The sequence below is a fragment of the Diachasmimorpha longicaudata genome, chromosome 4 (assembly GCF_034640455.1).
Source record: "Diachasmimorpha longicaudata isolate KC_UGA_2023 chromosome 4, iyDiaLong2, whole genome shotgun sequence".
Lineage (NCBI taxonomy): Eukaryota > Metazoa > Arthropoda > Insecta > Hymenoptera > Braconidae > Diachasmimorpha > Diachasmimorpha longicaudata.
The window spans coordinates 9,669,472-9,682,628 of record NC_087228.1 but is presented as its reverse complement, the minus strand read 5'-3'; the positions used below and the strand labels follow the sequence as shown (position 1 = coordinate 9,682,628).

The window sequence follows — 13,157 nt, the reverse complement described above, 5'->3', positions numbered from 1 at the left end:
CCTCTGCACGCATCATTGTTTCCCCCTCCCCCCTCTGGTCCACTCCAAAATACATTAATCTCGTTTTGCCTGGTACACACAACCCCATCGAAAAGTGCGCAGTCTCACAATGGCCCGAAGAACCTCGACACGCCCAGAATTTCATGAAATACCCAATCGTCAATGTCCTTTACCCAAGTCCTTCTTCTCTCCTTTTTTTTTCCTCGCCGCTCAACAAAACCGAGCTAGGAATGCAAATTATCGTCGTCGGGGGAATATTCTCAAGGAGGCATGGGCCCAGACGTTGGCTAATGCCCCTGCAACACCTTTTATATATTTATCGTAATGACTTCTGCGGTTACACTTGTGCTTGTCATGTTACCAAACCCCTTTACTATTTGGCCACCAGTGATGTCAGCAGAAAATATGAAGAAAACGTCTTCAAGGATTATTTCAGAGGGATAAAAGTGTCACGAATGATTGAATTCTTAGAGTCGCGAAAAATTTCTGTTTGAGTGTTATTGAATATTATTATAAACCGAACAAACGCACGGACAGCAGAGTTCATTAAAAATTAGTCGAACAGTTTTGTAATTTGGAAAAAAATGATAAGAATGTCATATCTACGTGGTTATGTAACTTCCTAATATTTTCTATATACTTATAATTGCAAAAATTGTTGATATTTAATTTTCTACATTTTATTTTTCACTCGATCAGGACAATACAATACCCTCCCCCGGTGCGAGATTATTTTGGGAGATTTGCTCGGATATTCTCGCCCGATCGATTATTTCCGATTCTTTCAAATCCAAAATCACAAACGACAGTAAAGAATAGATCCATCGTCGAGTGTAGACGATTATGCACGCAATAAATAGATTATCGTTCAGAGCCCACCCCCGCCGTGAGTGACGAATCACTTGAATGTGAGAATAGTGAATTTAGCTTGGGCTTTACCCACCGAATTTTTCGTACACCATTGAGCCATCACTATACGCGTATTTCCTCTCTTATTTCTCTCACCCGGGGGCACTCGTCACGGCAAATCGGCAAAAATTAGCAGCATCTGGAGCCTCTGGGCCCCCCCAGATACGGCTGCCAGTATTCGTGCTCTACCACTTGGGCGAAAAACGCGTCGGTATTCTCAAGGAAATTTTGTCAAAGAGTGTGGCCCTCGCTGGGGGCGGGGCACACTCTTATTTTTCCTGAAAAAAGGGACTGTTGTTGAATCGTATCTGGCCGACTCCGGAGTTTACAAATATTTGCCGCCATCATCCCTGAGAAACATCAAAATTTCTTTCTCCCCCTCTCACGTTTGATTGCCCAGGAGTACAATCATGGAAGTTTCACTGTGATGTGTCAGGAGAAAGGACTTTATATTTTTACCTTTCGGATTCTAATAGCGTCTGTCAGCTGTTGGACCAGCCTCGACACCCTTTTTTCGAAAATTCTCGTCAATCGCATAGTTAATTTGCCGGGAACATGAAAAAAACAGGAATTTTGGTACAAAGGGGGAAAAATATCCTTAAAGGGATGGCAAGAATCCTCTCTAGCTCGTGGATGATGAGTAAGAAGGGCACCGGATGGGGGTCGCACGCCGTTGTCCCTTCACAACTGACACGCGGTAAATTACTGTTAGGTAAATTCAGAGAAGTAAATGCTAACCCGATGCCCGGGGTAATTGTTTTATGACACTTCCTGTGGATTGGGCGAGCACCCTTGATTTAATTTTACGTGAATTTCCGGCGATTTTGGGTAAAGGGGACCGGTCTGTTGTGCAAACAGACACTGCATGATTGAATATTCCATTGTTGAAAGGGCTGAATGACTTATTCTTACGAATAATGTCTGAACCGTTTCACAGACTGCTGCGATGGGGGTTTTCATCCCCGTGGGGTCGGCATTTTTAAATATACAGATACATATGTAGGAAATAATGTCTAGGCTTAGGAAAAACCTTCTGCGATTTTTTATAAATATTCTTATGGTCAAAGTCTCTGATAAAAAATCTACTGTCTGCTAATTTTGGAATGATCTCATTTTACCGCTCTTTGCTGCAAATGCAGTTGGTGTAGCCACCCGTTGTGAGGCCCTGTTAGGTAAAATGACTACGGAAACCCTTCACCCAGCGCCCCAGGTAATTATTTTACGATTTTACCTAACTCTGGATCAGGAGTCTTAATTCAATTTGACGTACATTCGCAGCCGTTCGAGCAATAATAAAATCTTTTCTAGAATTACGTATCTATCCTGTTTTTATTTGGTGGCGCAACAAACTGCATAAAACAACCTAAAGTTTTATTTTACGCACACGTGGCCAGATGAAAATGTAATTTTTCCCTACCTCTTTCACTGGAGAGTGTCCAACTAATGGAGAAAGGGCACAACCAAGAAAAGGAGATCGTCGTGTGGATTTCATGGCCGGCGTACGCAACCGAACCTGGGGGACACTCGTACCTTATGCCTCTGCCATAAACTAATAAACGCATTAACTACGTGCGACAGAGAGCTACGTCAACAAGTCATAACTGCTGACAATGGACATTCATCTCAGGCTAGTTTCACGGATAGGAAGAGCAAGCAGAAAATACTGAGACCGTTCACTGATTTATGATTTTGCCTATTGCAGAAGAACAGAGCAAGGGCAAAGATCAATGTTACACTTCCTTGACTCTGAACTTATTACTCAAGGTGGATTTTTGACATTGGCACCCGCTGGCACGCGAGGACACGTTACACCGGAACGAGCGAAGAATGAGAGATATTTTTCTGCTTGTAAAATTTAATGCTCGAGGACAGGTATTTCATTTTTTTTTCGGTTGAAATGTGAATCGAAAATTTTTATGACGACTCAAGTTTTGACATTTTTTTTAAAAGGATTTCGGAGAAACAAAAAACAATGATACTATTCTTTGTAGTGTATTTATTTCAACCTCGAAATTTTATGTTTATGCCACACGAATGTCCAGGTATTTTTCACACAAATTGAAATACTGTTTACCGTCAAATTTGACAATTAAATTGCGAGGGAAAAATTTGAAGGAGAAATGTTGGTGGTTAATATCGCTTGAAATAATTCTTGTCAGTAAAATATTATGATGAATGTCGAAAGGTAAAAAAATAATAAAAATGGCATTCTGAAGCTTGTGGTCGGAGCAAGTGGCATCTGCCTGGTATGATGGCAGGACTCACCGTCGGTTTGAGCACCAGCTCCACCGACTAAAAACCCCAAGGCACTTATTCCGAAAGATCCTATTCTAAAAAGTGTGAGGTTTATTTTGCGATAAATATGAAGATAATTTCGGTTAAACTTTTCTCCCCTTCTGCCTCACTGTAACTTCTTCGAACTTTCCCGTTACGATTTTTTCCAAAATTCCATAAAAAAAATATTTTTCATTGTGAAATCTATTTACGACGTAATTCTCCAGGTTATTTCGATACCAAAAAACGGGCTACGCCACTGGGTCAACATTTTCACTTCTCTTGAAAAAAAAAACATAACAAAAAAAATTAACGCTGAACCCATTGGATTGCCCTGCCTCTGGTATTTACGATGTTCTTTTTGTTGCGCTTGTGGTTTTACAACCGGTCATCCTATACCTAGGACTTTCGAAAAACTGAAATATTTTCCCGAGTAGAAATCCACCGGGGCTTTTCAGGAGGACCGGGGGCAGGAGGGGGACAGGAATGAAGATGCGCCATGCGTGCCGGAGGACAATAGTGGGCATATTGTGAAAATATTGATTACAATTCAGCAACAATGGAGAACAATGGGTGTGTACCGGGCGTTCATACTTGAGTAAAAAAATCTTCTCGAAGGCCACTTGGCTATTTTTCCGATGCCTCTGGCACAAGCTGGAGGTGCTCCAACGAGAATATCACAATATGCATACCAAGTCACGTAGGACAAAGCGTTATCCACATTTTCTTTTCTCTTCCTGCACCCTTCAATTGAGAGGGGGATACATTTTAACAGACAGACATACTGCTGAGTCGTCTGAGGGGACAATCGAATTTTCTCAATATTTAAATTGTGTCTGAATTATCAGGAATTTTGTAATGTTCAATAAATTGAGGGGAAAAAAATTAAGAAAAATGACTGTGAAATTCCCAGCGACGATAAAATTCAGGTAATTACACTAATTATCAATTTAATACTAATATTTTCATGAGGTATAAGAGAGCGCAAGTGATTTTGAATATCGACAGATGTTTTCTTTTATTGCTTTTTCATTATGGTGAAAATCCAAAAGTGAAAATAATAGTTCCATTTTTCTTCTTCAAAAGAAATTCTTTGAACTCTCACAAACTAACATATGTCACGCGTGTACGTTACCAATAGCACGGTGTCGCGTGTCAAAGATAACGCGACACATGCGCTCAACCCTCCTTCACCCCCTCTCGAAAAACCGCCCGCAATTAGTCCTCCTAAACACCGCCGCACTTTGCGTAATTGTCTCAACTCAGACCTCCGTCGAAGTTTTTTTTCGGGAAAAAAAATCCTAAAAAATTTAGTTGTATGACATTTCCTAATGACACAGCCATCTGGTGCTTGAGCATTTAATCGTGAGGATCTGGCAGGATGAGTGATCCCCTTGTTAGTGATTACAGGAGCGATGCAGAGGGTTAAACGACATGGGCAGGTGTGGAGAAAAGCCTCTCGATAATTTTATAGGTGGAATCGTCTCCAAAAACCCGCGTCAAAAATTATTATCCACCGAAATGCGTTCCGAAAACTTCCGACGAACCCTCACAGGATCTTCGGAGGATGTTCCTGGTGGGCCAAAAAAATGTTTAGAAGATTTTCGGATGATAATGTATTTTTAGAAACAATTTTGAATTTTCATTTGGAAAGAAATCGCAAGGGGCGGGTAATGAAAATTACACATTGGGTGGAATCGAAGTAAAATGGTCTGAAAAATCGTAATTTGGGGAGGGCTTTCGTCACCCCTTAAGGAGAAAATCTGAGTTGAGAAAATACTCGAGATGAGCACATGGTTGGCACTGGTATGTACAATGCCGTCACGTTTTCCCTTGGTTTTACGATCATACCGATGTGTCAGCAAAAGCGAACATTCAGTCGAGTGTCTTCCACACTGCGGTCTTATTGCCGGTCACGAAGCAAACTCGTCCCCTATCATCGTAATCTTTTTCGAGAGTTGAAAATATTTAAATTGTGCAAATGCCTGCATACAGATTTACACTACCATGCAAATGTTGGAGAGAGCAAAAATGGAAAGCCTCTGTTCTATTCCCCTGACTTAAAATGAGAAATTCAATAATTTTACCCATAGATTCTCCTCAGGTTCTCATCGACATAAAAAATCAACCCCTCAACTTGAAAACCTCATAATTTTTTACGTCTCACCTTAAATTTTTCCATGGGAACTCCGTTCTCTCTTACGTAGAGAATTCACATCTTATAGTTCTTGGTCACAGTTCTCAAGCATTTGCGCAGGAGCATTTCATTATTATAAATCAATGAGCCACCAACGACAACGGCCAACCTACTCTCCGCCCAGTAGAAAACAAAACGCCTCCGTACTGCGAAAAATGCTTCTCAATCGAATTGAAATAAAACCCCAAGTGTGTACCGTGTGCGTAATCACGAGTCACTTGGCAGCTCACTCGTCTCTGTACTGTAATCGATTGCTCGTCGACCCCTGAATTTTTTTGTTTATGGTCACTCTTCAGTTGGGCTGAGCATTTGTACAATGAATTTTTTTCATCCCCGGCAAATATTATATCGATATCGGGACCACTTTGGCCCATTGTTTTCCGCGTTAGAGGGGCCTCTCGACGCCAGATTTCTCGGGGTATTTCTCTCTCCAGCATTTGCCAGGCGATGGGACACTTTTTGTCCCTGTGCACTGACCCTGCAACGAGCACAAGCGATTTGTTAAAAGATTTTCATGGCTGAAGTCGCACGTTTGGGTAAACTGGGGCTCTTTGATTATATATCAAGCCCTTTATTTTATTATTTCCCGATCCATTATTCATTTATTGGTGAATTTATTTCATAAAAGATGGAGATACCGAACACAATCACATATTTGAGAAGAAAAATTTAACAGGACAAATCACTTTCTTAAATATTTATCAGGAGGAATTTAACATTCTACTTAGCATACATCAGTCGGACTGCATTCATTTTCAGTCGCGCTCCGGTTGTTTATTGATAAATTTTATTCAATAACAGATAGAACGCGGTTTGAATTAATAATCGCTATACATTTCCGAGTTTTTCCGTCGTGAGAGTTCAAACTTCACTGAAAAAAGCTATTTCTCACTGAGTTTATCTTATCGAGGGAGATTGGAAGAATAATTTTAGTATGTATACCCCGGAGAATTCAGCATTCGAATGACAGGAATCAGTCACGCGAGACTTGTCAATGTGCCCAGATTTATCTCCTTATTTTTATAGTCATACTCACAATGTGTGGTAGACAGTAAAAAAATGTACCTATCATGGGGGCCGTTGATCTTTTGATAAAGGAAATTATCACTGTTTATGGATCTACTCTTTTGCTGACAGTGGTGATTGTTTATATCGTCCATTGGCAGTGGGCGAAATTTGTTAAAAATATCTATCGATTGCACTTGATGGGATTCGAAGCCGAATGTGCCGAATTGGCTGTCAATTATAAAAAACGTCTCTTTGCTCCGCTCAATGGAGCGATCTCTAACGATAAGATTTTGCAATCGGAGGGAGCTATTAGATTACTGGAAATTGGGGTGAAAACAGGTGAGAGAATTGATTATTTATGAATATTCTAGGAATAACAATGAACTATTCTGAACTTCGATAGAATTGTTCAACGACTCTTGTACGATTTTTCATTTTTTTTCTTGCTATTGAACATTGAAAAAATTATTTCCTGAAAAGGGGAGAATATTCAATTCTACCCCGATGGAACTCATCTAATCTGCGTGGACTGGAATCGCAAGTTAGAGGACTACCTGATGAAGAGCGATCGTGCCTGGCAATTTTCTCACGTCAAGTTCAAGAAGTTGATACCCAGCGATGGTCGATCCCTAAAAGTAATTCCGAGTAATTGTGTGGATGCTGTTGTCACCGTGAGATCATTGTGTGCGTGTTCGTCAGTGCGAGAGACACTGCGGGAGATTCGAAGGGTCCTGGCACCGGTAAGTCACCTCTGTCCTTGTAGCAGATCCCGAGGACTCACCTTCGTCCTCCACAGTCGGTAAATTCTCGACAATCGAAAAAATACCCTGAGCTTTGTACTATTGGGGTTGAGGAGCATAAAATTGACTTGAATTAAAAAAATTAACGTCTGAATAAGAGAGAAATGTCCTAATCAGAATTTTAAAAAAATTTTCTGATAATTTATCCGCTTCATTTTAGGGAGGAAAATATTTTTTCTTAGAGCACGTACCTGACAAAGAAGAGACTTTCACACGTTGGCTTCAGGATTTCTTAACAAAAACCAAAATCTACCCATCACTATTCGGCGATTGCAGACTAGACTCAAATCCCCTCTGCAACATAAAGAGCACTGGTTTCTCGAAAGTTTCCTGGGAGTCGATTGTCCTCAAAGGCTACGTTACTCATCCATATCATTTTTATTTATCCCGCAATCACATCATGGGCATTGCCACTAAATAATTGAAGGTAAAAAAAATTATAAATACATTTTTATAAGTGAAGAATCAGTTTACAATAGTTTAATGGCGGAAAAATTGAATTCAGATACATATTTACAATGACACTGCGCTCTGAAATTACGGTCGGTTAATTATAGAAATTAATTTAATTCCATTTCATTAAAAAGTCCAGCAATTAAAAAAAATTCGCCATGAGTAAAATAAATTCCAAACATGAAATGACTAAACTGAGTTAAAAAGACGTTATCGTCGACGATAACAACTCCATAAAAGTGATTATTTATCAAAAATGTCTGGTAGATAATTTCGCAAAGTTAAATTTTGTTTTTCAAAAACTAAATTTCATTATTTACGAATTAGTAGAAATTATTTTTTTTCACAGTAAATCAATGTACAAAGTCGAATGAAAACATAACAGACACTAAATAAAGCAATAACATTTTACATTACTAATCATCCGAGTCGGAATCATCGCGAGTTCGCAGTGTAATCACTGATTTTTTTCCCACATTGTTATGAGTATTCGTACTTGACCGGCTTCTCTCGAGATTCCTGGTCATTGGAATCCTCAGCTCACCCCCAAAGTCCTCGAAGGGATTATGAAATAATTTTGTACATTTTACACTATCAACATCGCTGGACTCTTTATCAAATAAATTATCTTGACTATCGGTGGGTTGCTCCAGATAGAAATCAACTGAACTCTCGTCCTCTGAAGTCAAAGTTTGTTTCCTGGTTTTTCTCCTGCTCCTCCTCACCGAATGAACAGGATTCCTGGGATGATTTGTTGGTGGTACCCCTCCGCTTAATTTTCCCCCGTCCTTATTGAGGGATTTCTCCAAGTTCTCAGATATTCTATCGACTGATACGCTGAGGTCCATTAATTTAAGCTCCAATAATTTTTTTTCCGGTGAGTGTAATCGTTTGGCGGGAGATTTAATTACCGTCTGAAGTTTCTTGGTTGGTAATTGAACCGGCGTTGGGGCCTGTTTAATCGGAGATCGGGATTTCCTAACTGGTGTATGTTTTGACTCCATGGAACTGCCTTCTTGGCCACGATTTTCCTCACATTCTGCTTTCCGCTTGATCCCACTGGATCTCGTGGATTTCCCTAAGAGCATCATAACCGATCCCCTCGACAATCCACTGGAATCAGACTCCCGGGAGTCCTCCATATTGAATGACTTATTTTTACTGACACTCTTATTAATACCACTACGACTATCCTTATTAATAACTCCAATTTCAGCTTTAAATTTCTTAGGTGGGCTCTCGTCAACTTCCTCCCATTGTTTCGACGACGCATCATCGTAGTCCAAAACTCTGGCAAAACTCGATCTCTTTCTAGTTACAACAGACTTCTCAGCTCTCTCAAGCACTCTTTCAGATTTTTGTGAACCACTTCTCGTAATTCTCGCAGTTCTGTCGCTCGTCTTTTTATTTTTTACCTGCGAACTCTCATAATTCTCCTCCTCGTCACTCGGTAAAATAGTGCCAGGGCAAAGTGGTGCAATCTCACTCGTCAAGTCGTGAATAAGCTGTTGCTGGTCCGCAGAGAATTCTTCTTCTACAATTCCCCTCCTCATCGATCTCCTCTGAGCCCTGTGGTAGCTCATCTCCATCTTCATGATAAAATCATTTTCTTCATCCGAGAACTTGATTACAGGCTCCAAGCACCGTCTCCTGATTCCACTAGGCAGCTTCCGGAGTTTCATGCCTCGAGAGGAGTCACTGGAGGAGTCGCTTTCAATCGTAACCGTTCCTCTGATTATTGTCGTGCCACCCTTCTGAGTTTCTTCATCCACGCCCCGGGGACTCCTTTGTCCATCTGGAGCTAGAGAATCCTCCATGGAGCTCTCGATGCCATTCGGCAATTCAATCTCGTCCTTCGAATGTTTCACTTTCATCTTTTTAGGATTGACTTTCCTACTCCTCCGTTTTCTCTGCTCAATCTTCTTATTTCTAAGGACTGCACGTTGCCTCATCCTTCGGATGGTTCGATTATCCAATTTCTGTTCCATGCTTTCCTCCTCTGAGATCAAATTTCCATTTATAACGCCTGATGATCTATCAGAGTCGCTGAGGTGTCTTCTTGATCGTGTTGCATACGGAGAAGAGCTTTTCCCGTTTGGCGATGTCTCAGTTTTCGAAGATACTCGTCGCGTACTTGATTGACTAGATGAATTTTTACTATTTCTACCACCTGGAGGAATCGCCTTTATTTTTCCTCCTTCACCCACTGGTGTTGATTCTTCAGTCTCTGCAGAATTCTTAACTTTTTCAGAATCAATAACCGATGGTTTCGAACGTACCAGAAGCACAGAAAGTATTTTCTCCTCCACGTTTCCGTTCCTTGCTCCGTGAGATGTTTTAGAACCGATAACGGATTTCTTTGACCGTGTGAGAAGGCCATTAGGTTTTGTCTTCTCTCCTCTTGTATTCGAAATTAATTTTGCAGTCTTTGCAGCCCCCTGGCCTTTCTTAGAATTAATATTTGATTTTTTAGATCGTCGAAGACGCACAGCAGAAATTCTCCTGTCGCCTTTATCATCAGGTGTAGATGCGTCCGTCTCTGTAGCTTCCCGAGATATTTCAGAATCACTACCTGATTTTTGCAAACGTTCACGAAGTACAGAACGTTTTGCCCTTTTCTCTTCACACTGCATCATAATTATCGTACTCTGGTCACTCTCCTGTGAGTCTAATTCAATTTTTTGGATCTCAGGACCTCTTCCCATTCTTTTAGCCGAGATCACCTCTGTTGCAGCTGGCGAACTGCCTGATCTTGAAATCGATCCACTCGTCCTTTCATTTTCCAAATGTCTGACACTACTGCTCTTCCTGTTCTTCCGTTTACTTACAGTTCTCCCCAAAAGGGTTTCAGACAGTCTTTCTAAGGGAACAGTCAGTATTTTCTTGGCACAAAGAGACAAAAGATTATCTGATTCTCCCGTGCAACTCTTAACAGAAATCCCTGAAGAACTACCATCATCGGTTTCAGAATCAATCTCCTGATACCGTACTTTCCCCTTCTGCCTCCTCCTCAGGCCCTTCCTCTCTGCTACGCCACTGATAATCTTCCTCTTTGTCTTAGTATTGAACCTGGGGCTGGGAACAAGCCCCAGATTTTTCAAGAATCTTTTTTCTCTACCCTCAGTGGATGGGTCAGAGGAGTCTTTGCTATTCCTCGAGGGATCACGATTCAAGAATACTCTGCTGTGTCTCCTAGCGTTCAAAGTCTTTCTCTTCTTGAAACTAGGGACCTTCACTCTGACCTTAGGGGTTGCCTGCAGTGCTGGATGTTGGTTTTTCGTCTTGGGAACCATCTGATCCTCACTGTCCATCGTCGAGGAAACGATAATGTCCATTGGAGAGTTCCTGCCAGTCCACAACTTCCTCCTATTCCCCTTCTTCATCAGGGATGGAAACTTGGGGGTTCCCCTGCCACTCGAGTCTCCAGAGCCCACTTCAAAATCCTTTCTCAGTCTATGAACAGTGGATTTATTAACCAACTTGTCAATGTGCTCATCAAGACCCTCGAGAGCATCAGATATTTTTATCCTTGGTGCCATCAGATTCCTTACTTCAGAGTCAGAACCATCGCAGGAGGTTAATCTACTTCTGTTCAGTGATTTCTCAACTGTCTCCTCTAGTTTACTGAGGATCAAGGAGGTCTCGACGGATTTCTCTGGGGCCTGGTTGATCTTATTACAGTTTCCTCCTACCTCTGGATTAGCTGGAGTCTCAGTATTCGGTCTCGATTGATCAGCCTCTAGAAGATTCCAAGTCTCGGGCGCTCCTTCAGGACCGGGAGCATCTGCAGGCTCTAAGTGGCCCTCAGGGCTTTTCGAGCCTTCCATTATCACCAGCATCTCTGATCTATTTGTGATGTTAGTGGAGCGAATGTAGGGACCAGTGGCCACTGAGCTGCTGTTGGACGCTCCTTCTGGCACAGGAATGACGTTTGTCGCAATGGGCAATGGATTGTGGTTGGGACAGCTCTCTTCGCTCAGAGAGGAACCGCTGTTGTCAGAGGGTATCAGCTCATTCAGGATTGAGGGGTCTTCTGTGGTTGAATAAGGAGCTTTACCAGTGTCGAGCCAGTACTGAATCAATGACGAGGACTTTCGTATGGGAGCACGATTCTTGTTGAAGGATTTATCGTTTTCACCCTCATCGTCTTCTTCGTCATCCTCCTCCTCTTCCTCCTCAGCATCACTCTGGACGGGAAATTCCTTGTTGTCTGGCTCAACAGAGTCCTCCTCGTAATCCTCGGGTAGGCTTTTGGTGGATTGTTTATGGGTCTCTCGTTGCTGATGCCCTGATAGGGCTCTCCTGTTGTCCTCCTCCTCTGATGGGGAGTCGAGAGTTATTTCAATGTCATCGGTTAACTTAAAGTCAAGGAAAAGGGGGTTAAAATAAAATATTTCCCATCCGAGAGAAAGAGTTTGTCTCTTTGGTTGAATTGCGGTAGATCAATGAGAGAAAAGCGCAGAATTACTCAAGGGAAAAGGGCGCGAAGGGACTTTTCATTAACCTTAAACGATTAGGAAAGTTTTCCAAGTTTTAAATAAATTGATTCTTCGCCTAACCGATCTATTTTTCGTCATGTTAACGCCCAGCTACATATTCAGCCAGTTTTTACAATAATAGTTTTTTTTTCGCTGAACTGAAGCAATTCAAACGAAAGGATCTGAACTCTTCACTACGATAGTAGAAGGAGGATTTTCATACCTTTGTCGAGTACTTTGCGAAAAGACTGTCCCATACTTTTATACGACTCTCGGTTATGTGCTTGGGCACGTGGAAAGAAACGAGATTATCTTTGCTCTGTGATATTCTAAAAAGGAATTTCAGTTATTTTACTTTGTTGGGGAGTTCATGGCGGTTTGGATGCTAACCTCAATCGTGAGAGTCTGGGACAGTACATACCTTTTGAGACCGTGTAAGTATGATTGCGAAAGCCCAACAGCAGATCCAGCATCAGAACTATCCATTCCTAGGGGTTTCTTCAATCAATTATCCGGCTAAACACGATTTCATTCAATGGAGCACTTTTTATTTATCATTTTCGAAACGCGTGTCACATAATAACAAAGGCGGGGGTAAGCAGGGGACTACTGATAACCCATTTTGGAGCGGAGTGCAACAATGGAAATGGAGGGTGATGGCATCTACCGATGGTGGGTAAAGGAGAACGAGGGAGAGCGGTCGTCATCAATATGTTTAGCCGGCGAGGGGTAGCAAATAAAAAAATTAATTAATGTACATGATTGTACATCATTAGTACTTCATTGTACATGTATTGATATTGTTTGTAGTTCCGTATATAATGAATAATCATTATTTTAATTTTGCCCGTGATGTTAGCTGACAAAAAAAAATCAACTTTTTTAATTGAACTCTAACTAGTTATGTAGGAAATTGTTTACAAATTTTCACTGCACTACAAACAAACACAATACATCTACAATAATATATTAACGATCGACAATCATGTTCATTAATTAGTCCATTGGGGTGAAGCTCAACGCATGCGCACGATATAT

General features: G+C 41.3%; 2 protein-coding genes across 5 annotated transcripts; one reads left to right on the top strand and one right to left on the bottom strand.

Moving 5' to 3' along the window:
• The first annotated feature begins 5,949 nt into the window (after positions 1-5,949).
• LOC135161741 (thiol S-methyltransferase TMT1A-like) lies at positions 5,950-12,377 on the top strand. Of its 2 annotated transcripts, XM_064119596.1 has the most exons (4): positions 5,950-6,727; positions 6,869-7,128; positions 7,349-7,615; positions 12,284-12,377. In XM_064119596.1, exons 1-3 carry the CDS (start codon positions 6,451-6,453, stop codon positions 7,607-7,609), a joined length of 798 nt encoding a protein of 265 aa, XP_063975666.1. In that variant the 5' UTR covers positions 5,950-6,450; the 3' UTR covers positions 7,610-7,615; positions 12,284-12,377. The 2 variants fall into 2 exon arrangements, with proteins under 2 accessions (XP_063975666.1, XP_063975665.1); XM_064119595.1 differs by lacking the exon at positions 12,284-12,377 and having other exon boundaries at positions 5,954-6,727; positions 7,349-8,051.
• Positions 7,637-12,681, bottom strand: LOC135161737 (uncharacterized). Of its 3 annotated transcripts, none has more exons than XM_064119589.1 (3): positions 12,541-12,681; positions 12,343-12,448; positions 7,637-11,999 (listed from the first exon to the last, which is right to left on the bottom strand). In XM_064119589.1, the coding sequence occupies exons 1-3, from the start codon at positions 12,603-12,605 to the stop codon at positions 8,058-8,060; spliced, it is 4,113 nt and encodes a 1,370-aa protein (XP_063975659.1). In that variant the 5' UTR covers positions 12,606-12,681; the 3' UTR covers positions 7,637-8,057. The 3 variants fall into 3 exon arrangements, with proteins under 3 accessions (XP_063975659.1, XP_063975661.1, XP_063975660.1); XM_064119591.1 differs by having other exon boundaries at positions 7,637-11,959; positions 12,541-12,574; XM_064119590.1 differs by lacking the exon at positions 12,343-12,448 and having other exon boundaries at positions 7,637-11,959; positions 12,541-12,671.
• Between the last annotated feature and the right edge of the window lie 476 nt (positions 12,682-13,157).